The sequence below is a fragment of the Pristis pectinata genome, chromosome 19 (assembly GCF_009764475.1).
Source record: "Pristis pectinata isolate sPriPec2 chromosome 19, sPriPec2.1.pri, whole genome shotgun sequence".
Classification (NCBI taxonomy): domain Eukaryota; kingdom Metazoa; phylum Chordata; class Chondrichthyes; order Rhinopristiformes; family Pristidae; genus Pristis; species Pristis pectinata.
This window is the reverse complement of record NC_067423.1, coordinates 38,866,783-38,892,309: the sequence shown is the minus strand read 5'-3', so window position 1 is coordinate 38,892,309 and position 25,527 is coordinate 38,866,783. Positions and strand designations below refer to the sequence as shown.

The 25,527-nt window shown below is 42.6% G+C and overlaps 1 protein-coding gene across 10 annotated transcripts in view; it reads left to right on the top strand.

Annotated features, from left to right (window-relative positions):
- The window catches only part of sox5 (SRY-box transcription factor 5), a 353,819-nt gene that overhangs the window by 219,753 nt on the left and 108,539 nt on the right, over nt 1-25,527 (top strand). For 9 of the 10 annotated variants that reach the window (XM_052033500.1, XM_052033492.1, XM_052033495.1 and 6 more), the window contains one exon: nt 22,092-22,221. In XM_052033500.1, the coding sequence (XP_051889460.1) occupies nt 22,092-22,221 (130 nt within the window). The remainder of the gene's footprint in view (nt 1-22,091; nt 22,222-25,527) is intronic. The other variant, XM_052033497.1, reaches the window with a different exon arrangement.

Here is a 25,527-nt window from a genome sequence, read left to right as displayed (position 1 = left end):
ACCATGCTACCCAAGTGCAATCAGATCCCTTGTGTGTGGGTAGTAAGCACATGTATGCAAATTCGACCTGTGACTTCAGTGGTTATGATCCACTTGGCACATCAAGACGATGTAAGTAGCAACCTTACGCAGTGGCGTCAAACAATATGATGCAAATGGTGATGTCAAGCAAATGATGTCTGATGTCAAACAATGATGTCAATCAATATAATGTAAATAGCATCCAGACACAGTGAAGTATACATTCAGTGTATACTGTAACATTATGTATACAACATTCACCTCTGCAGCAGAGGTTCCTGATTAGTGTGGGTGCTCACACCAAAACAAGTCTTCACTGGAGAGTTAAATCCTGCTTTATTGACGTTCCTGGTCCACTCCCTTGGAGTTCAAGGCATTCATCGTTTTGCAGGTAGATCCTGCCGTAAGGACGTTCCCTGGTCTGCGCTTCTATTACCTTTTCCCCTTTGCCTGGCTGGAGATTGACTCTCACCTCTCTGCTGACCCCACCACACTCTCAGCAGCCCCAGCCCCTCGTGTCTGCCAGCTTCCAGTCACCTGTCTAATGCCTCACCCCACCACATTCCCAACTCTCCAGCCCCGCCCTCCGCCCCCCAACTCCAGGCCCGAACCTCTGCACTCCCTCTCCCTCATCCGCAGGACCATGGTGCCACTAAAGGAAAGTCTTTTCTGTTGTGACTATGAACCGAGTCATCAGAGAGACACTCACGACAAGCAGGCATTCTCCTGGAGACCCTCTCAATAGAATCTCTGAAACTCAAGGTACATCAGGTTTTTATACTCTTAAGAACAAAGTTAACAGCAGTTGATTCAATACAATTTCAGTAGCTACCATGACAAGATATGTATTTATTAGTCACATGTACATCAAAACACACAGTGAAATGGGTTTTTTTGTGTTACTGAGAGTGTGCTGGAGGCAGCTCGCCACTCTTCAGGTGCCAACATAGCATGCCCACAGCTCCTAACCTCTATGCCTCTGGAACGTGGGAGGAAACCCAGACAGTCATGGGGAGAACGTATAAACATTGTTCACTTCAGTATTTTGAGTCTGACAATGCTTCCTTGAGTTACATATCACAATGGGAGACACCTCTGAATGTTCAAACACCTTCACTGGGACAAAGTAATTCACACGGATGGTCTAAAAGCTTCGGAAGACAGAGAACCCAGTCACCCAAAGTTAGTGTTGTGAGGGCTAAGTCTCTGAGTACACAAATATCCCAACTATTGATAGAGCAGATATGCCTGGGACCATGTTGGATGTGCTAGGTGACAAAATCAGTCTGGTCTGAAAGCTTCCTTGAACTCGGTCACAAAGGTGCAAAGTAACTTAGTGAGTGTTGCCTGGTTTGATGTAGGTCAATTAACGTACCTCCAGTGTCTTACAATTGGCTGATGCAGACAAGAACATCTCATGGTCGCATCACTTTGCAAACCATATCTCTTGAGCAGCCAGACCCCTGTAATGGGCCAGAATCCTGCTGTTTGTTCACAATGCATGTCCTTTTAACTTCAAGCTGATTACAGCTTGCAATTTACATTGAGAACTGAAGACTGGTTCTCATTTGAATTAACGCCCAGTATATTCACATAATTCTGTAACTCCTGAATCCCCAACACTCCCCACCCCAAGGCCTGTTCTATTGTGTGTGGTTCCATGGGCCTTGTGAGCAATAAGGTTTCTCTATTGGGGGAGCTCATGCAAAGCTGATGCTCTCCCTTCTCTCGGCACCAGCCTTTCTTGGTGCTGAATCTGGCTCTTAGCTCTTGTGTTAAGCGTCCCCTTCATCCACCCAAGAAGATGACTAATTAGGGAGCATCCTATGCTTGCGTCGGTTACTTGTGTTTCCCCCTCATACTGCTCCCTATTTTTGTTCACTGCACAGGCATTGGCTGCAAGTGTGCCTGCCTTCCAAGAACAGGAGCCCCCACACCACTTTGTGACTAAGACTGAAGCTCCCTCCTTCTTCCTTCCTGTTGCCAGGCCAACCAGATACTCCCTGGTCTCCCCTTAAATGTACACTTTCTGTCAGCGGGAAATAGTCCCCCTCCTGTCCTTTCCAAGCACATCATGTTCCTGGGACTCTGCCCCTCTCCAATTCACATACCCATCGAACCATGGACCAATCCAATCTCCCTTCCATCCCATGTCTGTGGATGACGGTAATGGTTCTCCTCCACACCGCAGGCATCAATCCTTCAAACTTCCATCCTCATCGCCAACGTCCTTTGCCTCTCATAAAAACTGAACATACCATTGCCTTCCAAGTCCAGATCCATTTTCTGAGTATTCCTTTATTGAATCCCTGAATTCGGATTCCTGCCCTGACAGAAGACTGAATCTTTCTGACTAAAGTCTCAAGTGGTGGCTTGTGTGCCTGTGACATGGTAGATCTCTAGCCCTTGTCCTTCTGGACTGTTTGACGTGGCTGACCCAACATCCTCTGTGAACAGCTCTCTATTCAACTGCATGGGGCAGTACTCATCTGGTTCTTTTCTTCTCTGTTCAATTACGTCCAAAGAATTGCATGTAATGCCCTCTCTTCCCACTCCTGCACTGTTACCCCTCAGGGTCTAGTTCTACATCCTCTACGGGCTGCCCTTGCCAAAATTTTCCAAAAACAGATCAGCTCTACCTCACTAGGACCTCCGTCATTGCTGCCACTGAATCGAAATTCTCGAACTGCTTGTCCAATATCCGATGCTCTAGGCCAAAGCTTCCCCCAACTGAATATGGGAAGGGAATTGAAGCCATCGTCTTTGGTCTCTGCTTCCAAGCCATCAGCTCCAAACCTTTTCCCTGACAACTCTCTGAACTTGAGCAGACCTTAATGCAGTTTTGGTGTTGTATTTGACCTTGAACTTCCCACCACGTATTCCCGTCATCATGACAGCTTCCCCTTGGGTTCCTCCTGTAAACCTTGCCTGACTCCACTCCCCACTTGGCTCACCTCTTGAACTGCTCATCCATGCCTTGGTTATAATTGACTCTTCCAATGCACTTGCTAGTTAGCCTCGCCTCTGCCACCCTAATACACTGGAGATCCTCGAAAATCTCTGTTGCTTGTGTCCTACAAAAATTACACACATAACAAGTCCAAACAGGAGCAGGCCATTTCTGCCCCCCTACCCTTCAATAGCCCAGCAAATATTTTACCTCAGCTCCACTTCCTGCAGGATCCCCATATCCCTCAAATCCCTTATTAACCAATGATCTACTGAACTCTGTCTTGACTTGTGCAAAGTTCCACTCACTCATTCATACCCCTGGGATTTGCTGATTCTCCTGACAGGTAGTTCTGTCTTAACGCAATAGTTACATTCCTAAGAAACCTTGTGTTATAGAAAGTCACATTACAACAGAACAGTTGCCTTCAAAGATTTAAACAGGTTTTCCTGATCATGTTATAGCCGACGCGGCCTGCGTAATGCAAATATTGTTCCCTAGTCCGTCATTTGCGTTATGGGAACGCGCGTTACAGCAAAACTGGGCACAAGAGGCTGCAGATACTGGAAATCCGGAGCAACACGCAAAGGAGCTTGGTACTTTCTCCTCCCTCCCTTACCTGCCTATCACCTGCCCGCACCTGGATCCACCTATCACCTGCCAGCTCTTGTCCCATCCCTTCCCCCCCCCACCCTTTTTATACTGCTCTTTCTTTCCAATCCTGATGAAGGATCTCGACTTGAAACATCGACTGTCCATCTCCCTCCATAGATGCTGTCTGACTCGCTGAGTTCCTCCAGTTCCTTTGTGTGTTGCTTATAGCAGAACTACCTGTATTTTAAAATTCCATCAGTGTCCAGCCCTGCAATGCCCCGAAATGTCCATATTCCTCTGCTTCTGGTCTCGGACATTCTTGCATAAAGTGCTCAGCTGCCAAGGCCCTTGTCTTTGGAAATGACCCTCTCCAGCTCTGTATATCCTCCCCTACTTTGACATGCTTTGACCAAGCTGCCCTAGTATCATCTTAAGTAATCTGGTCCCAAACCCTGAAAAGATAACCTACTGTGAAGAGCATTGCCGTGTTTTAATCTGTTAAAAATACTAAATACACGTGGAAGTTCTTTGCCTGAATGCTTATATACTTATGCCCAACTGTGTTGCATACCTTGCATATGAAAGTAAGAAATAGCTTACAGTTGTATATAGTGCTTTTATAATTTTGGGTCATCGCAAGGTGTCTTTACAACCAAAAATGTACTTTTAGATATATCCACTGTTGTAATATAGGAAAAGCAATAGCTAACTCCTACAAACAGCAGTGTGGTAATTGTTTCTTGGTGGTGTTTGTGGAACTACACTTTCGAAGTTCTGCATTGCTTATTTAGTATTGAACTTCCTGACAATGTAAAGGCGTCCAAGTTAGTTTCTTCCTTCCATATAAATCCAAGAGATACAATGCCTAGCCACTCTATTTAGCTGACATTTTCATCAGAACACCTGATACATTTTGGAAGCAGGGGGTATAGGACTCGAACTTGGATCATCTGCTAACATCTTGCTCTCGGCTGCAGTAAAACTCTAGCCTGTTTCGACGACTCCCAAAGTTCCTCGAATATATTCGTACAACATCTTTCCCCATGGCATTTAAATTAGCGAGTAGATGAAGAAATGCAGTTGCTCCTTATATCTCTTGTGAATCTGTGCTTGGGATACTAAGAAGCATCTAGTTTACATTTCAACTAATTGTTCACAAGACACGGGCACATTTTTCTGGATGTATTTTCAAGGCACGAGGGATCTTGCAGCCAATGATTTCAACGGGGGCCTCTTAAATTCATGCTCTGCATTTCATTTGTTCTCAAAACTATTTTTAGTTGGGAAACTGGAGGATGATAGCAGTGAGATATTGTGAGATAGTTATTGCAGAAATATGATTTCAGTTCTGCATTTTAGGAACGCCATGAGTTTTAAACATGAGCTGAACTGTGTTGCACACATCAGAAAAAGATTGTGGGTGCTTTGAAAGTGAGCGCCTTTTATGAAATAAATTTTACACTGATTTGGAAATACTTTGTAGAGCAGAAGTTATTATGCAGTCCTTAAACAACTATTCAAAATCAGCTTTAACTCAAAACCTGTAGCAGAACTAGGAAATGCTTCTAAATACTGTTCACTTAATGAGAGTGAAGTTCGAAAACTTCTGGCTTTGATTCAAAGGCTATTTCTTCTTTGTCCCACCCTCTCTCTGTAACCCATCTCTGTGTCCCTCCAGTTTTGACCTTTTGACCACGCAGTGTTTCAACTTCTAAAATTCCCACCCTTGGTTTCAAACCCCTCCCTTTCTCCACAATCTCTAGGTCTTTCAAATCAGGCTCCATGATCACCTTTTGAGTTTAATTGCCCCATTGTTGGTGGTGAAGCCCCCAGATGCCAAGGCCTTGGACTCAGGAATCAACTCTCCTGTGTTCTTCATCCTACATGACACTCCATAAATGCCCACTTCCACCACCAAGCGTTTAGCCATCATATCTAGTACCTCCATATGTGGTTCAGTGCCAAATATTTGTCTGATAACAGCCCAATGAAGACGCTTTGCTGTGTTGAAGGTACTTCATTAATATAACAGGTTGTTCATTTTCTTTGGATCTCCACTTTTCATTGATCCAGCATTTCTTTAGTTGCCTTGGCCTTGAGCTCTGGAACTCTTTCACTGAACCGCTCCATCTTTCAATGTGTTATTCTTAAAAGTTAACACTTTCACCAAAATTTAGTCATCTTCCATATTTCCTTGCAATGTTGAAGGAGGCCATTCAACCCATCAAATCCACGCCGGCTCACAGAGCATTCCCATTCCCATTCTCCCACTAGTTTACCCTGTAACCCATTTTCCTCACTTTCCCATCAACTGACCCCAGATTTCACCACAGACCTACACACTAGGAGCAATTTACAGCAGCCAATTAACCAGCAAACCTGCATGTCTCTGGGATGTGGGAGGAAACTGGAGCATCTAGAGGAAATCCATGCAGTCATGGGGAGAATATGCAAACTCCACACACATTAGTATTACAGATCAGGATTGAACCTGGCTCGCTGGAGCTCTGAAGCAGCAGCTCTACCAACTATGGTATTGTTATCTTCCCCCAAAAGTTCTGGATTTCTTTCCTTAAACTTTCCATCTTAGTCCTCCTTTAAGGGAATTCATAAAACTTACCTCCTTCACCGAACTTTGGTTACCTACCCTAACTTCCAACTTCTGTGAAGTACCTTGATGTGCGTCACTGCGTTAAAGGTGTCATAAAAATGCAGGTAGTCATTCTAAATATTTTTAGGAACCTTAACTGAATATGAGACTGCTGTTGTTAGAGGTTATGAAATGTAAAACCATCTAATGAGACAACTTTGACCATTCTATATATCCAATATAATCCATTTATTCATCATAAACCTTTTGATCTTGGACAAGGTTTTGCTGAAATCCTCATTGTCCTGCTGGCAAATCAGGCAAAAAGCCCTACCTCCCTGAAAGGACATTGGAAGCATGATACTATCAAATAAAATCAGCAACTGATAAAAGGGGCAGGGTTTAATGGAGGTCAGCATTATATGATGTTCTGAACATCTTAAGTTCAAGGCACCTAACAAGATTTTCTATCTTTTTCAATTTGTTTTCTTGGAGTGACACTTTCTACACCATCATGTTCCATACTTAATGAAATCTACCCTATCTGTATTTGTTATCATTACGATCAGTTCCATTCCTAACCAGGCATTCTGTGAGGTCTTTGTTTAAAAGTCTATATATATATTCACAGTGATACTTCAGTGCCCTGTGGGGTAAAACCCCATCTAATTTGTTAATTTTGTACTCCCCACCTGCACTCACACAAATAACCTCTGATTCATCTATATTCATGCATTAGGCATGTTTTCTTTTAATCTGCACCGCTTTTAGGAAAGATTTTCAGATCCACCATGAGTGTACCGAATAGAAAGTTGTGCGTAATCTGCCCACTCTTGCCCAGAGCCACATTTAGGGTGTGCAAGGTATTTTGTCCTGGCTCTAACCTCAAAATATCTACAGCCATGTCCCTTGCCAATAACTTCCACCCTGGTCATCTCTCTCCTTAAAACAAACTCCATTTAATCCATAACTCCCTGTAGTAGTTATGGTTATCCCATTTGGAAAATCGCTGTTCTGTTGAGAATCACTAACCCTCATCAATGTTAGGACAGGTTATAAAAAGAGTTTGAATTAAACATCTAGTTAATCCTTTTGGGAGCTATCCCAATACTGATTGACTCTACTGATAACCACTTCTCAATGAATGGCCAGTAAACATAAAATGGCCCTTTGTTGAAGGGTTGAAGAAAAGTAACTGTTCTTGAACCTGGTGGTGTGGGACTTCAGGCTTCTGTACCTCCTGCCCAGTGGTCGCTGTGGGAAGATGTCATGGTCTGGATGGTGGGGATCTTTGATGATAGATGTTGCCTTCCTGAGGCAGTACCTCCTGTAGATACTGCCGATGGTGGGGAGGGATGTGCCTGTGATGTATTGGGCTGAGTCCACCACTCTCTGTGGCTTCTTACGTTCCTGTGCATTGGAATTGCCGTACCAGACCATGATGCAACCAGTCAGGATAATTTCAACAGTAGATCTTGTAGAAATTTGTTAGAGTGTTTGGTGACAAGCCGAACCTCCTTAACCACCTAAGAAAGTAAAGACACTGGTGCACCTTTCTTGTGATTGCATCTATGTGCTGGGCCCAGAACAGGTCATCTGAGATGTTAACGCCCAGGAATTTAAAGCTGCTGATGCTCGCCACCGCCGATCCACCAATGTAGACTAGCGCATGTTCACCCTCCTTCCCCTTCCTAGCTCTTAACTGTCAAACATAAAACTTCAATGCGCAACCCTTTCCTGTAGTCTTCTCTCCCCACTGTCCAACCTTTTGCACTGCCTGCCCACACCAGTTGGGAAACTAACGGATTTATTTGGCCTTCTGAATGATTTTTTTGCCTCTCCAATAAACAGCCTATTTCCACGATACTGTATCTGACATAAAATGAAGGTTGTCGAAGAAAATGGAAAATATATTTGCTTTAATGTTTCCACAATTCCGGTTGCTGCATAATGTCGATGGGGTTAATATCCAATTCCTGCTAATCAGTGGCTGCACCTACAATGCAATAGGGGAAGTGAAACTTCAAGCCTTTGGGGTCCAAACTATACCTCAGACTTGCTCACTTGACCTTCTAAACCTGAGCAAAGCAATCTATTTTAAGTTGCATCTTAGGAATTCTGAGACAGTGTGGTGCTGAAATCCTGCAACCTTATTGGGGAAAGTAGGGAGAGAATCACTTTCCACATGGCTAAGTTCTGAATCTCCAACTGAGAAATTCTCCTAGTTGGGCCAACGTAAAAGTACACGTCTGTTCTAAGTCAAGTGTTTATTGTAAGTGGGAAAAATAAGCTGGAAATAAACCTTAGGACTCCAAATGTTCTCCAAATATTCTCCAAATATTTTGACCAGTTCAGCCTGTGGTAAGGAATAATCTACTAGAGACAATTTTAGATGGTCATTGTGTGTGTATGCTTCAAATTCAACCTTCCAATGCAATGTTCATTAACATGGAGATAAAAGATCCAGGGTAGTAGTAATGACAATGTTCTGATTCACTGTCTGTCAATTGGAAATAACTCTTGAGAACCATGCCATCTCTAGTACAGGAACATTTTAAGAGATTAGGGAAGAATATCAAAAGTAGACATTTTGTCTTGATGCTTCACACTCAAGATGTTGGATGAACGGGTCAGGCAGCATCTACGGAGGGAAATGAACAGTCAACGTTTTGGGCCGAAACCCTTTGAAATATCGACTGTTCATTTCCCTCCATAGATGCTGCCTGGCCCGCTGAGTTCCTCCAGCATTTTGTGTGTGTTGCTCCAGATTTCCAGCATCTGCAGTCTCTCTTGTCTTGATGCTTGCCACTTTCCTCTCAATTTTGTTCAGAAATTGGGATGGGTGGAATATCTGAGGAAAATGCATTTGTTTATTTGATTATCCCCTTTCTCGCAGTATCAAGTTTATCTAATTTGGGCTCTGCCTAAGATGTGCTAAATGTCAGCAGGAAACACACCTACACAAGGTCAGATACAATGAGCCATCCAGTTCCAGCTGCTAATTCACTGACTCTCCCCAGACATAGGAGGAACCTGCTTTCGATGAGTTAGAGCCTGGTTACATAACCCACTCACACATAACAACAGACGGAAGCAGTAGCTCAGGAACAACTTATGTTTCCCATTTAATAGCAGCTATTTCAGGAAATTCACACACCAACATATGGCCACAAAGCTATGCCCACCCACAGGTAGTCTTGACGTAAAGACTTATCTGCCGCCTAATAGACTGCTAATAAAAAAGGATGCAACATGTTTCTCCCTTACAATAATAGCTGCTAATAAAATATTGGACAAAGCCCCATTTGTCCTGTGAAATGTCCTACAAGAGAGAAGGGATTATTGTCAGTGGGCTTTCCCTATTCTCTATCGAGCAGCAAATTCTCAGGAATTATCCACGCCTATTTCAAATGGAGTTATTGCTGAGGATTGCAGAAAGGAGACACTTAGAGGTTACTGAGAGAGAATTTCTGTGTTTAACGGGGACCGTTGTCAAGGAATTTGAAGCTTTCAAATTCAAAATCTGTCTTTGTTTTTCGATAAAAATACCCCTAGATTGAGCTTGGTGCTGAGAGAGAAGCCTGTTGTACAGCGAGTCATGTTTATTCTAGACGTTGCTTTTTTTGACACCTTGAAAATGTGAGCTGATAGTGAAAAGATATTTTTTGTTCATTCCCAATATTCTCTCATTTGAAAATAGTGCAAGATTTAATTAATCCAAACACTTAGCATTTTGCTGCAGTTTCTAACATGTTTCCTTTGCTATTTTTTCCCCACTCCAAAGCCTTTTACCTGGATTAGGACAGTGCAGAGTAATTGCAATAATTATTTGACTGGGGAAGAGATCCAGTTATGTGCATTGAGAGGTCAGCATCCCTTCTACTCCTTTGCTTTCTACTTTGTTCTCAAACATTAATCCTACATCCAATATCATTAAAACCACCGAATGTGCAATTGTGGTTTGTGGGACCCTTTTGTACAAATTGGCTGTCGTGCTTTCTCCATTACAACATTGTCTCCACTTCAAAAGCACTTCATTTTGGTGTAAAGCAGTTTGGGCCATCTTGTCATGAAAGAATGTACGCTTTTTATTTTCCAAACTTGTCCGGAGGGAAAATCTAGTGTGACTGGCAGTTTAGAATGCTTGGATCAGTATTAACCTGAAATCACTCCTGTATTATCAAGGCAGCAAAGAAGTGCAAACTGCAGTCCTGTTTTAGCTCGTCAGAGATTCCTGGCTGTAATGTTTCTGCACGGTACAAGTCTCTTAATGAGAACACTTCAGTGATGTGTCAACAATTTCTGTTGAGAAAAGCACAATAGAATGTATGTTAAATTAACTATTCCTTCAGCATTATAGTGTTCTTTAAATTCACAATAATGGTATCTCCAGCATAATAGTACATATATTTTTATAACAAATACCCAGTTATATATTTTTCCAAGAGGTTTTTTTTTACAGACATTGCTGCTGTACTTTTAACATTGAATTTGAAGTACAGAATGGCAGATTTTCAATATAGCATGCCTTTCATAACTTTGGAATTCAAGACATTTCACAATCAATTTGGAGAGCAATCATTGGTGTTATGTGGAAAATACTGCAGCCAGTCTTCACGCTTTGAGACCATGGAGGCAACAATGAGATAATGACCAGATAATCAAAAAGTTTTGCTGAAAAATCTTGATCTGAAACATCAACTCTGTTTCTCGCTGCAGAGTCTTTCCAGCTTTTTCTGTTTTGACAATGAACAGATAATCTCTTAAAGGATGTTAGTTAAGGGATAAATGGTGTTGAGTACACCAGGGGAATAACTTCATTCTCTTTCAGACATCTCTGGGACTAACTGCATTCTCCTTCAGCCATCTCTGGGACTAACCTCTAATCTCTGACAGTGCAGCCCAGTCTTGGTGCTGCACTGATGCATCAGCATTGATTAAGTGCTCAATACTTTGGAGTGGGTCTTGAACCTACAATTTCCTGACGTGAATCTTCTCACTTTGCATTGTGGAAATGTGATTTCTCCTCCATGGGATTGTTTGTTTCTGGGATGAACTGAATTCATTATCTATCTCTAGGTTGGACAAAGTTGGGTTGTTTTCTCTGGAGCGGCAGAGGCTGAGGGGAGACCTGATAGAAGTTTTTAAGATTATGAGAGGAATAATAGAGTAGACGGCTGGTATCTTTTCCCCAAGGTCAAAATGTCTAATTCTAGAGGGTATGCATTTAAGGTGAGAGGGGGAAAGTTCAAAGGAGATGTGCAGACAGATTTTTTACACAAAGAGTGGTGGGTGCCTGGAATGCACTGCCAGGGGTGGCAGTGGAGGCAGATATGATAAAGGCATTTAAGATGGAAGTGTGTCATTAAGCTGGAAAGAGTGCAGAAAAGGTTTACGAGGATGTTGCCAAGACTCGAGGGATTGGGTTATCGGGAGAGGTTGGGCAGGCTAGGACTTTATTCCTTGGAATGCAGGGGTGATTCTATAGAGGAGTATAAAATCATGAGGGGTAAAGGGTGAATGCACATAGTCTTCTTCCCAGGGCTGGGGAATCAAGAACTAGAGGGCATAGGTTTAAGGTGAAAGGGGAAAGATTTAATAGGAACTTGAGGGGCAACTTTTTCATACAGAGGGTGGTACATATATGGAATGAGCTACCAAGTGGTTGAGGCAGGTACAATAACAACATTTAAAAGACACTTGGACTGGTACATGGAAAGGTTTAGAGAGATATGAGTCAAACGTGGGCAAATGGGACTAGCTTAGATGGGTATTTTGGTCGGCATGGACCAGTTGGGCTGGGGGGTCTGGTTTTGTGGTGTCTGACTCTATAACTAATATTAGGTAAGGGACTGAGGTCACAAATGAGCTGAACTCCATACCCTTTCTCTGCATTTATACATTATAGACAAACTATTGACTTAAGACTATTGAATAGTTCCCTTATATGATGAGATGGACTCTTGACCTCACAATCTACCTTTATTGACCTTGCACCTTATTGTCCACCTGCAATGCACTTCCCTGCAGCTGTGACACTTTACTCTGTACTCTATTATTGTTTTTAACCCTGTACTACCTCAATGCTCTCTGGTTTATTATTGTCACTTGTATCGAGGTACAGTGAAAAACTTGTCTTGCATACTGATCGTACAGGTCAATTCATTACACGGTGCAGTTACATTGAGTTAATACAGAGTGCATTGAGGTAGTACAGGTAAAAACAATAACAGTACAGAGTAAAGTGTTACACCTACAGAGAAAGTGCAGTGCAATAAGGTGCAAGGTCATAACAAGGTAGGTTGTGAGGTCAGTCCATTTCATCGTATAAGGGAACCGTTCAATAGTCTTATCACAGTGGGATATAAGCTGTCCTTAAGCCTGGTGGTACGTGCCCTCAGGCTCCTGTATCTTCTACCTGATAGAAGAGGAGAGAAGAGAGAATGACCTGGGTGGGTGGGGTCTTTGATTATGCTGGCTGCTACACCAAGACAGGGAGAGGTAAAGACAAGTCCAAGGAGGGGAGGCTGGTTTCCGTGACGCGCTGGGCTGTGTCCATGACTTTCTGCAGTTTCTTGCGTTCCTGGGCATAGCAGTTGCTGTACCAAGCCGTGATACATCCAGATAGGATGCTTTCTATGGTGCATGGATAAAAGTTGGTGAGTGTCAAAGGGGACATGCTCTGTACTGCCTCAATGCACTGTGTATTGAATTGGTCTGTACAAACGGTATGCAAGACAAGTTTTTCACTGTACCTGGGTACAACTGACAATAATAAACCAATACCAATACATTAGGGAATCAGTTGGTTTGTATAAATGCGACATTCAGGATCACTCTTTCTTTAAGCAAAAACTAAAGAGAATCCCGAGTGTTCCTGAATGACGTTCTGACTGAGGTGACGTAATCCAACGTGTTATCGATCATTAAGTCTGCCAATGTACTGTGAAGTCTTGGGTAAACCTAATGGAAAACCCTTGACACTTATGTGAAACCCGCCCAAGGTCTTTTCCTCGCCTGACCACTTTGAAGGCGGTTTGGGCACTTGTAATTGTAAAAAGATTAATCAATCTCAGGTCCACGGGATGTTAGCGGAGTGGTCTTGTTTAAACAATGAAGAGCTTTCAAGGTCGGGCGATCACATCAGGCGTTGGCGGCGGAGGTTCAGACAGTGATCTGTTCTTCCGCGTTGATAGCAGAGGCCAAGAGACCAGACAACAGCTGAGAGTGTGAAGGAACTCAGGATGGAGGAACAAAAAGCTCATTCTAGTCAGAATTAAAGGGCAGGACATTCAGCGCCAACAGTGGACAGCGCAGTCCGAGAAAATACACAAGCTACCCGAAATTAAACAAAAAAAACTTTTCTAACACTGGGCTCAATAAAAATGTGCAAATGCTGCTTCACGTCTATATTGGTGAACGGGTTAATGCTTTATCTGACTGCGGATTCCAGGGACTAACAGATGTGTTCATATTAATTACGAGTGGCTTTATCTCGTTCACAGAAGCCACTCTCTATAGCATACCGCCCGGTCTTAATGCAATTTACCTGTATCTGGCCCATTTACACGCGTGGAGATCTTTTCTCACCAGCCCCAGATTATAATGTAAAATAATTCGGGGATCAATTTTACACAGGAATTTGTTCTTGTTTATTACCTGTCGGGAATTGTTGCGAAATTTGACAGATGTTTAAATGTCAAGTTATCTGAGTTTTGTGACGGGGCAACTTGAGTCGCGCCGTGCCGGATCCTAACACCGGTTGCAATTCAACCACAAGAGTAAAGGAAAGGAATTTTAGTATGCTGGAGCACACAGCTGTTGTATCTGGGATTAGAAGGGTTTAACGTGGAGCACAGATGGATCCAATACTATTGTCCAGAGTATTCCAGGGCAGAGTTGAAATTTAAAGGAATGATCAGCGTGAGTTGATTGAAAAATCCTCTTGTTTAGTAAAACTCTGCGGATTGACATTGTCCTGTGTTGGATAAGTGTAAATGGACTCCAGCTTTAGATGGCGTGTAATAGGTATTGTGGGAACGCAGCTGTTTCAGCATTTCCCAACCAAACCATTAAGGGCTTAGATCAGGCCATTATTATTGGCTTATCTCTCTTGCCTCTGCCGTTGTTCAGCAGTGAGCAGCGTGTTATTGTCCCGGTCTGTCTCTAAAGATATAGGTGGTGGAAACTAAACGGGATGGACAAACTGTTAGACAATAATACTTCAGCGTAGAAACAAACTAAAGCAAAAAAAAACACAACTGTCTCTTCTACTGAGACAAAAATGACATCTCCTCACTAGGAAGCCAGTCTTCCTGCATTGCGCCATTTATCGCGACGCAGTTTCATTGGGTCGAGTTATTCTTTTGCAGAAAGCGTTTGAACAAAACACTGCGGGGGAAATGGCTAATTACTTAATTTTAAATTACACATTGAAATTGATACAGGCTCAGGTGCTGCAGAATTAACAATAGCGATGGTGATGGGAGCTCGCCGTTCGGATTAAACACACACAGTAACCCTCGGGCACCTATACACAAGATTCAAGTGGACTTTGAGATTTGCACAGGTCTAAAGGTTAAACCCGTCAATTTGCTCGGATGTAAATGCTTACTCAAGGAATGCTATCCAATGTTTCTAACCTGTTTTATTAGCAGGTAGTGATGCAGGAAGCTAATATCATTTTTCCCCCAGCTTCTGTCTCAAAGATTAAAATCTGTTTGGATTTTAATGCTAGCATTGCAATACTGTTTTTTTTAAAGAAAACAGGCTAAGTAATAACTGTCCGACTCCCACCATACATTTACACTGGTTAATAATAGGGCAAAATCCTGCAATGGACCTTTAACCAGCATTCACATCAATTCATGACTAACCTACAGGAAGTGTTTAGGCTTCTTTTGATTATTTTATGCACTGAAGGATTTTCTTTCTCAAAACAAAACAGAGTACTTTTAAATATTATTGCCGTGTCTGTATGGGCTTGAATGTTCTCTTGGTCGGTTTCCCACCTCTACTCTTTAGCTCAGCTGAAGCTCTCACTGGTATCCCAGCCCACACCACTCACAGTTCACCCATGCCTCTGTGTTGCTGAGTGATCTGCATCAGCCCCAAGTCTTGCCTACACCCCCTGTTTTGAAGTTCTCAGCCCCGTGTTTAAACACTTCCAAGCTATCAACATCTCCGTATTTCTGCAACATCATTCTGCCCTGACATTCTCCCACAGCGTGGAGGCTTGGCCTGTTTTGTTCCACCCTATGCCTTCAGGTGTCCAAGTCCCTGAACAATGGGACAACTCTTCCCCTTCCTCACAAAACCTCTCTGTGTCTGTCTCTGTCTCATTCACACACACTCACTGACACACACTCAATCTCATCCATGTTCAATCTCTCGCACACTCATTTATACTCTCACTTGCTCTCACACCCACTCTCTCTCTCCCTCACTCATACACAATCTGTCACAGCTCTCACTCAATCCCTCACTCGCACTCTCGCTCAGAGTTCCTCAATGCATTCTCATACTCGCACTCTTACTCAGTCTCGCTCTCCCTCTCTCACACTCTCACTATTACTCCTGGGTGAGGTCCCTCCTTGCAGTGGACCACTTTAACCAATCTTTTGGTTACTCCTTTGTGGCTCACCAACAAGCCTTGTTTGATGTTGCTTCTAGTGTCCACTTTGGAATGCCTTTTTCCATTAGGAGCACTCCACAAAGGCAAGTTGCTGTGTCCTAAACTTAGTGTACTTTTGAAGTAAGAAAAGAAACAAGTCGTCAAGATGCCAATGTTTATCTTGACTCAACTTTAGAAAATAAGCATTCCAGTACTTTGCACAATAATCAAATGCTTCATTCCCACTGTTTCCTGATTGGTCACAGGAATAAAGCTGAAGGTCAGTTGCCTAAAAAACATTCTATCTTTGGCAGTGAAAGAGGCAGTAAGATCCCAATGAGCCAAGGAAATGCAAGCTTAAAACTGAAGTCAGACTGTTTTATTCAGAGGTAGCCTGGGTCTTTATTGTTTTCATATTGATGTTGAGTGGGGATAAGTAATATCATTGATTGAATCTGAGCTTTATGCACGCATCTTATCTATGTGGGGAGTGGGGAAGCAGCAGAAATAACTGTAATGGAAACACAATGTGCGAGAAAGTTTCTGTGGATCAGGCCATGGAGAATGAAACAGAGTTAATATTTCATTAGGTAGAGGAAAAAATTCAAAATCAAATGTGTTTTAATTTGCAGAGAAGGGGAAGGGGTGTGTGATAGGGTAGAGACCTAGAAAGATTGAATCATACAAATGGTGGTGGTTGAGAGAAGCTTTTCAAAAACCAAGCCGTGCCTCATCCATTGTGACTTCAGCCCACCTTGGGTAAGAGTAAGCAATAGATCTACAACCATGATGTGAGGTTTAAGTTCGTATCGCAAGTTAGGGATGGGGACAGGCTGTAAGTGCTGGTTTTATTGTTACACCTCAAGTAAGTCACAATAGGACAATGAAGTACAATGCAGAGAGCAGATCCGGGGTGACCGATACAGACCTGAACCTGTAACGTTGTTCCGTCGAGGACCCATGCTGAACATTGCCTGCTGTAAGGGAGCAAGAGTGAGACAAAAATCCATCACTTGCCCATTAAGATAGAAGTATTGAGTTGACTCAGTATTGAATGAATCTTATTTTTTTTCTTCTGTATATAAACAAGATGTATTGATTTATTTCCATAATTTTGTTCATGATCACCAATGCATGTCTGTTGCAGGCTTACCCTGTCCAATCAGCCTTCCCTGCCATCCTTTAATAATGCCCCATTAACCAGCCGATTACAGCAGCCAGTCCTCCACCTTCTCACTGGTGCAGTGAAGGCATACATTTGATCGAGGGGCTTAACCAAGATACACAGCAAATCAAATCCACACCCACCCATGCCAAAGCTGCTTCTCCAAGCTGCCAAGATTTTGTGCAAAGTTCAGTAGCAAGCATCATTCCTTAACTCACACATTTTATTAGCTAAAGTCAAATGACCTTGGGTGGTATCATCTGACAACTTGTCTAGTCGAAACGAGAATTTTCCTGGTGGGTTTGTTAGCAAATGCTTCTGTGAGATGCTCTACTCCCTGTTGAGTGTGCAGTCAGGTTCAAGTGCTGACTTGTGTTACATTGTAATCTCTGTATTGACAGGTTATGTTTTTTCTTTATTAGCCCTTAAGGCAGACTAGCACTTGCAAAGGGTTGGGAATGTTGAATTCATCTGAGAACTTTCTAGTCATTTTCAATAACATCACTTTTTTTTTCTTTTTTTTCTTGGCACTGTAGTTCCTGGTAGGACCATCTGTCACTCTGTTTTCAATGCGTTGTTCTGAATCTTCATGCTTGGCAAAGTCACTTTTATCTCCAGAACCTTTAGAAGTTCTGGGGCTTCCTGCCGATCTCGTCTGTGTAAAATATTCTGCACAGCTGTTTGTTTTATTTTATTTGAGACGATTGGTAATCCAAATATAGTCAGCACGCCTCTGTTGAAATGACAACACAGTCGGGCTTTGTTGAGAAGTAACAGAAAATGAAGAGTAGAAAGAATATTTTTATTATGAGGCCCTGTATTTGATCACTTAATCTGACTTCACTGGAGTATTATAGTGTGACTCCCGCTCATATGTGACAGAATAGCCAAATGTTCAGCAAGTTACATAGAATTTTGCAACATTGAAACAGGCCATTTTGTCACATCTGGTCCACACCAATATTCACACTCCCCCTGAGCCTCTTCCAGGTCCTCTAATAATCTTAAGAGCATAACTTTTTTACTTCTTTCTCCCTTGTGTATTTATCCATTTTCTCTTTAAAGGCATCTGCAAAATTAGCTTCCTTATGGTGGCAAACTCCACATTTGAACCATTCTTCGGGTAAAGGACTTTCAGCAGACTTCCCTGTTGGATTATTCGTGGCTATTTTAATTTTACGGCCTGCTTTTGGGACTTCTTCACAGATGGAAACCAAGTCCCAACCAAACTCTTTTATAGCCTTAAAGAGCTCTTTCAGATCTTGGTAAATGATGACAGTGCGGGGAATGAGAAATTGTTCTCATTTGGTTTTGAACGAACATGCTGAGGTCAGGTTTCATCTAACAAGGCAAGCATGGTTCCACCTACACATGTCCAACAACATAGTTTAACTCAACCTAAGGATAATTGCCTTCCGCTCTCCCACACTAATGTGTCATTTACATTCTGAACATTCCCCTCTCTATAAATATTTATTTTAAGAGAGGAAAGATGGATGAGGGTGCATTATATAACAGGGATATTGTCTGTGGATAGGGGGATTGTTTTCAGTGATAATGCTGAAGGCATATTTTTGAGCTTTAAGACATACATTTGACTATAATTTTATATTATTATTGAGAAGTGGTGGTGTGTGAAAAAGAAACTGGTTTCAGTCAAGAAAGGGAAAACAACACAAGAGAATAATCAGTTGAATTATTGAGTGAAGGTTTACTTAAGAAGACATGGGTTTATTGAAGGAGACAGAAACCTTGAGAACCACAGAGCGCTTTTTAGGAATCTCTGGCCGAACATTATCATCGTCTCTGAGGAAGGTTTTCTGTGAGGGTTATCCAAAACGTTTGCCGTAACTTTAGCAGAAACCCTCTCAAATTAAAAAAAATTAAACTGCTATCACTGTAAGCTCTATGTAGAAGTTACCATGGGAGAATATTTTATGGTCAAAGTGGAACCGAATTAACAAAGGCATTATTGTTGAAAGTCAGACTTTTCATTTCTGGATACTGGTGTCAGTGGGAGAAGCGGCCATTTCTGCTTGCTTTGGGAGTCCAACATAAAATAAGCTCATGTGCTCCCAACGCAACTTGTATGACTGTGACAAATTTGCCATCATAGAATGTAAACAGTAGAGCAGAGGAACAGGGCCTTCAGCCCACAATGTTGTGCCAGACCCATTCAGTTAATACTGCCTAGTTAAACTAATCCCTTCTGCTGCACATGGTCCATATCCCTCCATTCTCCGCATATTCATGTGCCTATCTAAGAGTCTCTTAAACGCCTCTTTTGTATCTCCCTCCACCACCACCCCTGGCAGTGCATTCCAGGCACCCACCACTCTATGTGTAAAACAAAAACTTGCCCCACACATATACTTCTGAAAACTAGTAAGGATTGCCAATATAGGGATTCCAAAAATCTTACATATGGTGTACTAGGGGTTAAACCATTTCACCAGGTTGGATCAGAAGGAATAAAACCAAGTAGTGCTGGAAATACTCAGCACATGGGGAAGCATCAGTGTGGAGATAAACTATGTTAACAAACTATGAATTTCTCTCTCTCTCTCTCTCTCTCTCTCACTCACTCTCACTCCCACCCCCCCCCCCCACAACAGATATTGCTTGATCTGCTGAGTATTCCCAGAAATTTCTGATTTTATTTTAAGACTTTCAGAATTTTCACTATTTTACCTTGGTTCAGAAATCACTTCTTTCTGAATGTGGGCATGAATGGAACAGCTTGATCTTTGTACTGGGTGTATAAAATGGAAAAATATTCTCTTCCCTTAAAGTGGCCGGCTTAATTGGTGAGAACCAAATTAATCAAACCCTACCTCCAAATCCATTAGAAAGACTACATTATTATTTCCAAGCTACCCTGAACTTAATACTTTCAAATATCTAAGATTGAACACAAGCCTAGTCACAATATTTTTTTTATCTATTTGGCTGCCTGTTTCTTGTTGGATGCCATACCACTTTTCAGTATTTTTCTGTGATAATTGAGCTGTAACTGATCATTTACAAAGTGACTTTATATGTCATGTTGGCAGTTCTCCTCAATATCCAGCTCTCATGACAGGTATTCTGGAGCTTTGATTGATATTGCAGTATGGTACCACTTGTCTCTGAATCAGGAGGTCAAGGGTTCAAATCTTACTTCATAGATTTGAGTATAAACTAGGCTGGCATTAATATAGTACTGCAGAGTGCTGTTGTCTCAGAGATACAGGCTTAGAAGTCCTCTTGCACCGCGCAGCATTGTTATATCCTTTCAACAGACTTAACTGCTAAATCAGATTAGTTACTTCACGTCTCTTTAGCATACGTTAAAGGTTCCCTTCCCGGATGCCTGAATGTATCACAAGTGTCTGCACAGGTAGCTGGGCATGCACGGTGTTGTTAAGCAGAGCACCATGCCCGTTTTGATGCCACTTAAGCAAAAGTGTTCTTGCACACTGGCACAGGTCTTGACCAGAGGGTTCGGTGTTAGTTAATCCCACTAAGGTGCTGACAAGGAGTCCAAATTCCCCTAAGTAAGTCTGCTGCAGGTTTTCACTGGTGCTGATTTACACCCCTCCCCCCTACCCTCCTCAATTCTGCTGCTACCAGCTCCTGCTGATGTCACCTTGACAAACAAAGGAGCTGATCATTGACCTCAGGAAGCAGGATGGGGTACACGCCCCTGTCTGTATCAATGGTGTTGAGGTGGAGATTGTCGAGGGCTTCTAGGTGTAAATATCACCAATAGCTTGTCCTGGTCCAACCATGTCGACGCTGTGCCTGAAAAAGCACACCAGCACGTCTAACTGCCTCAGAAGGCTAAAGAAATCGGGCATATCCTCAAGGACACTTGTCAATGTTCATAGATGTCCCATAGCAAGCATCCTGTCACAGCTTGGTATGGCAACTGCTCCGCCCAAGACCACAAGAAATTGCAGAGTTGTGAATGCAGCCCAATCCCTCACGCAAACCAGCCTCCCCTCCACTGACTCCATCGACACTTTCCGCTGCCTTGGGGAAGCAGCCAACATAATCAGGGACCCCTCCAACTGTGGTCATTCTCTCTTCTCCCTTCTCCCATTGGGAAGAAGATACAGAAGCCTGAGAGCATATTATCACCAGACTCAAGACAGCTTCTATCCCGCTGTTATCAGACTCTTGAACGGACCCCTTGTACGCTAAAGGACGAACTTTTGAACTCTCGATCTCCCAATCTACCTCGTCGTGGCCACTGCACTTTATTTGTCTACCTGCACTGCTCTTTCTCCAACTGTCACACTATATACTGCATTCTGTTTTCTTTTTACTGCCTCAATGTAATTATGTATGGCATGATCTGTCTGGCTGACGGAACAAAAGCTTTTCACTGCATCTTGGTACATGTGACAATAATACACCAATACCAAGTACATCTATTCTCATTCACTGCCTGGAAATATCACACAGAGCTGATAAGGACATCTCATCCAATGCAGCTTCAATGCACAGTTTCATGTGGATTCCAAATCTAGCCCACAGTATCCTGGATGGGATGCTAAAGTAAATCAAGTGGATGTAAAAGACATCAAGGCACTATTCAAGCAAAAGTGAGGGAGCTTGCCCCAGTAGTCTGGCCAATATTGTCCTTCAACACCAATAAAACAAGGATATTACATCATCAGTACCAGTGGGATCTTGCTGTGTGTATTTTTAGTTTATGATTATTACCTTCTACAATTCAAAAAGCAGTTAGTTGGCTGTAAAGTACTTTGTGAAATCTGGAGATTATGAAAGGCATAAAATGCAAACTCAAAATTCTATTGCCTCGATATGATGTTAAGAATTCAGAGTCTGGAGTCCTGTGCAGACAAGCTTGGGAGGTGTACCCCGCCCCCTTCCCCCCTGAAGGATATGGGTGAACAATCTGTGTTCATGCAACTATCCAGCACGATCTTTTCTGCAAAGTTTAATGATCACATTTGAAATCATGGCCCCTGGGTTAGTACTAATGGTGATGCTGTAACCACTAGATTAGTTTATTACATCACCATGATATGGGGAAATGTGTTGCGGTTTTGAGTGTTGCAAATGGTTTTTACTAATTGCATTAAAAATGATCATCTCTATTCTAACTGAAGATGCCTTGCTATTTTGTTGATTTGTGTTTAATCTTCAGCAGGTTCAAGGTCAGTTGCCTCCGTTGATGATCCCAGTGTTTCCACCAGATCAGCGAACTTTGGCAGCTGCAGCAGCTCAGCAAGGATTCCTCCTGCCTCCTGGATTCTCCTATAAACCTGGAGGATGCAGTAAGTGTTTGGGAGACTTGGCCAAGCTTTCTGTGGCGGCAGGATTATTGCTTAACAACAGTCCTGGCAAATGCCACATGTCGTTAAAGTCTGTCCGCAAGACAGGCAAGAAGACCTCTGATGAATAAGACAGGGGTGATGATGTAGTCTGGTGTGGCTGCTATATTCTGCTGTCTTGTGAAACTATTACAGAGGGCAAAATCAACTAATTCTTTATTCCTTAGCTGCATTATTGAAAGGCAACTTGTATCACGCAGAGGCAGAGATTGCTGAGTAATGTGCTTTGTTTCGCTTATCTGATAATATAAAAGCAGTTATTGTTGTCTTTGTGTCACTTTGTAAATTGACATTTAATGTAATAATCAATTAGAAGAGACGCATTAGTAATCTGTACCTCTGTAAATTCTGACTGATTCTGAGACTTAGCAGTGACTAATGAACTCAGTAATGAATTAAGTTAAAAAAAACAGCAAAATGGAAGGGGAATTGATGCAATATTAATTAGATAGCTGATGACTTTAAAGCTGACCAAACTAGTTACTAACTTAGCAACTTGTGGAAAGATATTTTCTTATCTACCTTATCATATGTTCTCATAATTTTGAACATTTCTAGCAGCTCTGTCCTTAACTTCACTCTTTTAAAAGTAAAGCCAATTTTTGCAGCCCTTCCTTATGATGAAAGACTCTCAGTCCTGCTGTAATTAGCAAATCATTTCTGTACCCTCACCATATCTTAGGTACCCTTCTTAAATTAAGGAGCTCAGAACAGAACATAATTTCTCAGTGTGGTCCAATAAATGATTTGTGAAGGTTTAACATCACCTTTTTGCTTTCGTTCTCCACATCCCTATTTTGAAAACCCAGGATCCTTAAAGCATTGTAAACTTGAGCTCTTACGTTAAATGATTTGCAAATCTGAGCCACTTAAGTCTGTACTCTTCCATTCTATTCAAAGATAGCAACTGTATCCATTTTGTAATGATTGCAAAACATGGCTTCATAGGCTGACAGAAATGAAGTGGTATCTACATATCGTCTGCTGTAGGATTACTTGTATTCCTTTGAACACATGGTGATGAGCTCTTTACAGGAAAGGTGCTGTTGATTGTTTGAAAGTGTAAAGCTTTCTTTCCCTTGCATTCATTTACTCAGAAAGTAAGTGAAGGTACTTTGATTTATTTTGACTTGCTGTTCTTCCATGCCGTTACTCCTACTGTTGTAGCTCTGCAGGTAGATTGGTTGTGATCCTCTGCTGGCCCATTCAGTTACCAGGGTACATGGAGGTGCACTGGAATAACTCTGGTGCAGTGCCCCCAATCTCCTTGAGTATGGCTCCTCCAGCGGTGCTGAAAGGTACAGGGGAATCACAGATCCTCTTGCCAATACAACTTGGCAGTGAGGGCACAGTTATGGGCACGCCTGAAGTATACCATGTGCAACCAAGATGTGGAACGTCAGGGGCTAAGAGTGGCATGGTAGGTAATGTTGTCTCCTCACAGTTCCAGGGACCCAGAATCAATCCTGACCACAGGTGCAGTCCTGTGGAGTTTGCACGCTCTTCCGATGACCGTGTAGAAATTCTCCTTTAAGTAGGTGGGTGGATGTAGATTTGGGATGGGGTTGATAGACGCATGAGAGAGAATAGATCATAGGGAAATAAGTTGGGGAATGGGATTGATGGGACTCTGCTGAGAGGTGACGTAGGCCATATAGCCTCCTCCTGTGTCATGGAGTCATAGAGTTATGCAGCAGGGAAACAGGCCCTTCAGCCCAGCTCGTCCATGCCGACCAAGGTGCCTTTGTGAGCTGGTCCCATTTGCTTGCATTTGGCCCATATCCTTCTAAACTTTTTCTATCTGTGTATCTGTCCAAATATCTTTTTAACGTTGTAATTGTACCTGCCTCTACCACTTCCTCTGGCAGCTCGTTCCAGATACCCACCACCCTCTGTGTGGAAAAATTGCCCCTTAGCTCCCCTTAAAATCATTCCCCTCTCACCTTAAGCCTGTGCCCTCTGGTTTTAGACTCCCCTGTCCTGGGAAAAAGACTGTAGGTGTCCACTTTATCTATGCCCCTCGTGACTTATAGACTTGTATAGGGTCACCCCTCAGTCTCCTTCGCTCAAGGGAAAAGAGTCCCAGCCTATCCAGTCTCACCTTGTAACTAAAACCCTCCAGTCCCAGCAATGTCACTGTGAACCTTTCTGGCTTAATCACATTCTTCCTATAGTGCGGTGACCAGAACTGCGCACAGTATTCCAGGTGCCGTCTCACCAACATCTTGTACAACTGGAATATGACTTTCCAGCTCTTGTACCCAATGCCCCATCTGATGAAGGCCAGCGTGCCACACACCTCCTTCACCACCACCTCTGTCACTTTCAGGGAACTGCATCATAAGGGAATATGAGAAAGTGAACAGTTCTACATAGTCCATAATTGGTAAGATAAGATAGGATTTCTTTATTAGTCACATGTACGTTGAAACACACAGTGAAATGCATCTTTTTGTGTAGAGTGTTCTGGGGGCAGCCCGCAAGTGTCGCCACGCTTCCGGCACCAACATAGCGTGCCCACAACTTCCTAACCCGTACGTCTTTGGAATATGGGATGAAACCGGAGCACCTGGAGGAAACCCACGCAGACACACAGGAAGAACGTACAAACTCCTTACAGACGGCGGCGGGAATTGAACCTGGGTCGCTGGTGCTGTAGTAGCATTGCGCTAACCGTTACACTACCGTGCTTGCCCCAACACTACCGTGCCTGCCCCATATCTCTGCATAGTCCATAATCTTTCTCCATTATCCTTAGGTTATCATTTCATATTCTATCTCAAAATTGTTTTCTCAGTTTTTGAATTATTTTCTTTTCATCTTTAAAGTATGTCATAATGATATAAACATTGTACTTGTCCCTATCTATGTGGGCCCTTGTGAAGCACGTCAACAGAATGCACCCGATATAAGAATCAGTAGCAGATTGCATTGCACACAATGTCAATCAGACCTCCATCCACTTCCTGAAAACCTTTCCTTCGGTCACAGGCCAGAAGGAGTACAAAGATCGGTATATCCTGATAAAGTGACAGTGTAGAGAGAGAAAGTTCCGCCAGAGCTTGCTGCAACCCCAAGCATCCTTTATAATATGGAATTGTACTTGACACTGACTTGGAGGGAAGGGATTCAAGAGAGACATGTTAGTATTCATTCTTGGGATATGGATGTTCATGGTCAGTTTGGAATATTTTGACTGTTGTCATAGTTGGCCTTTGAGAAGTCTGAGTTAGCCCGCCTTCTTGAACT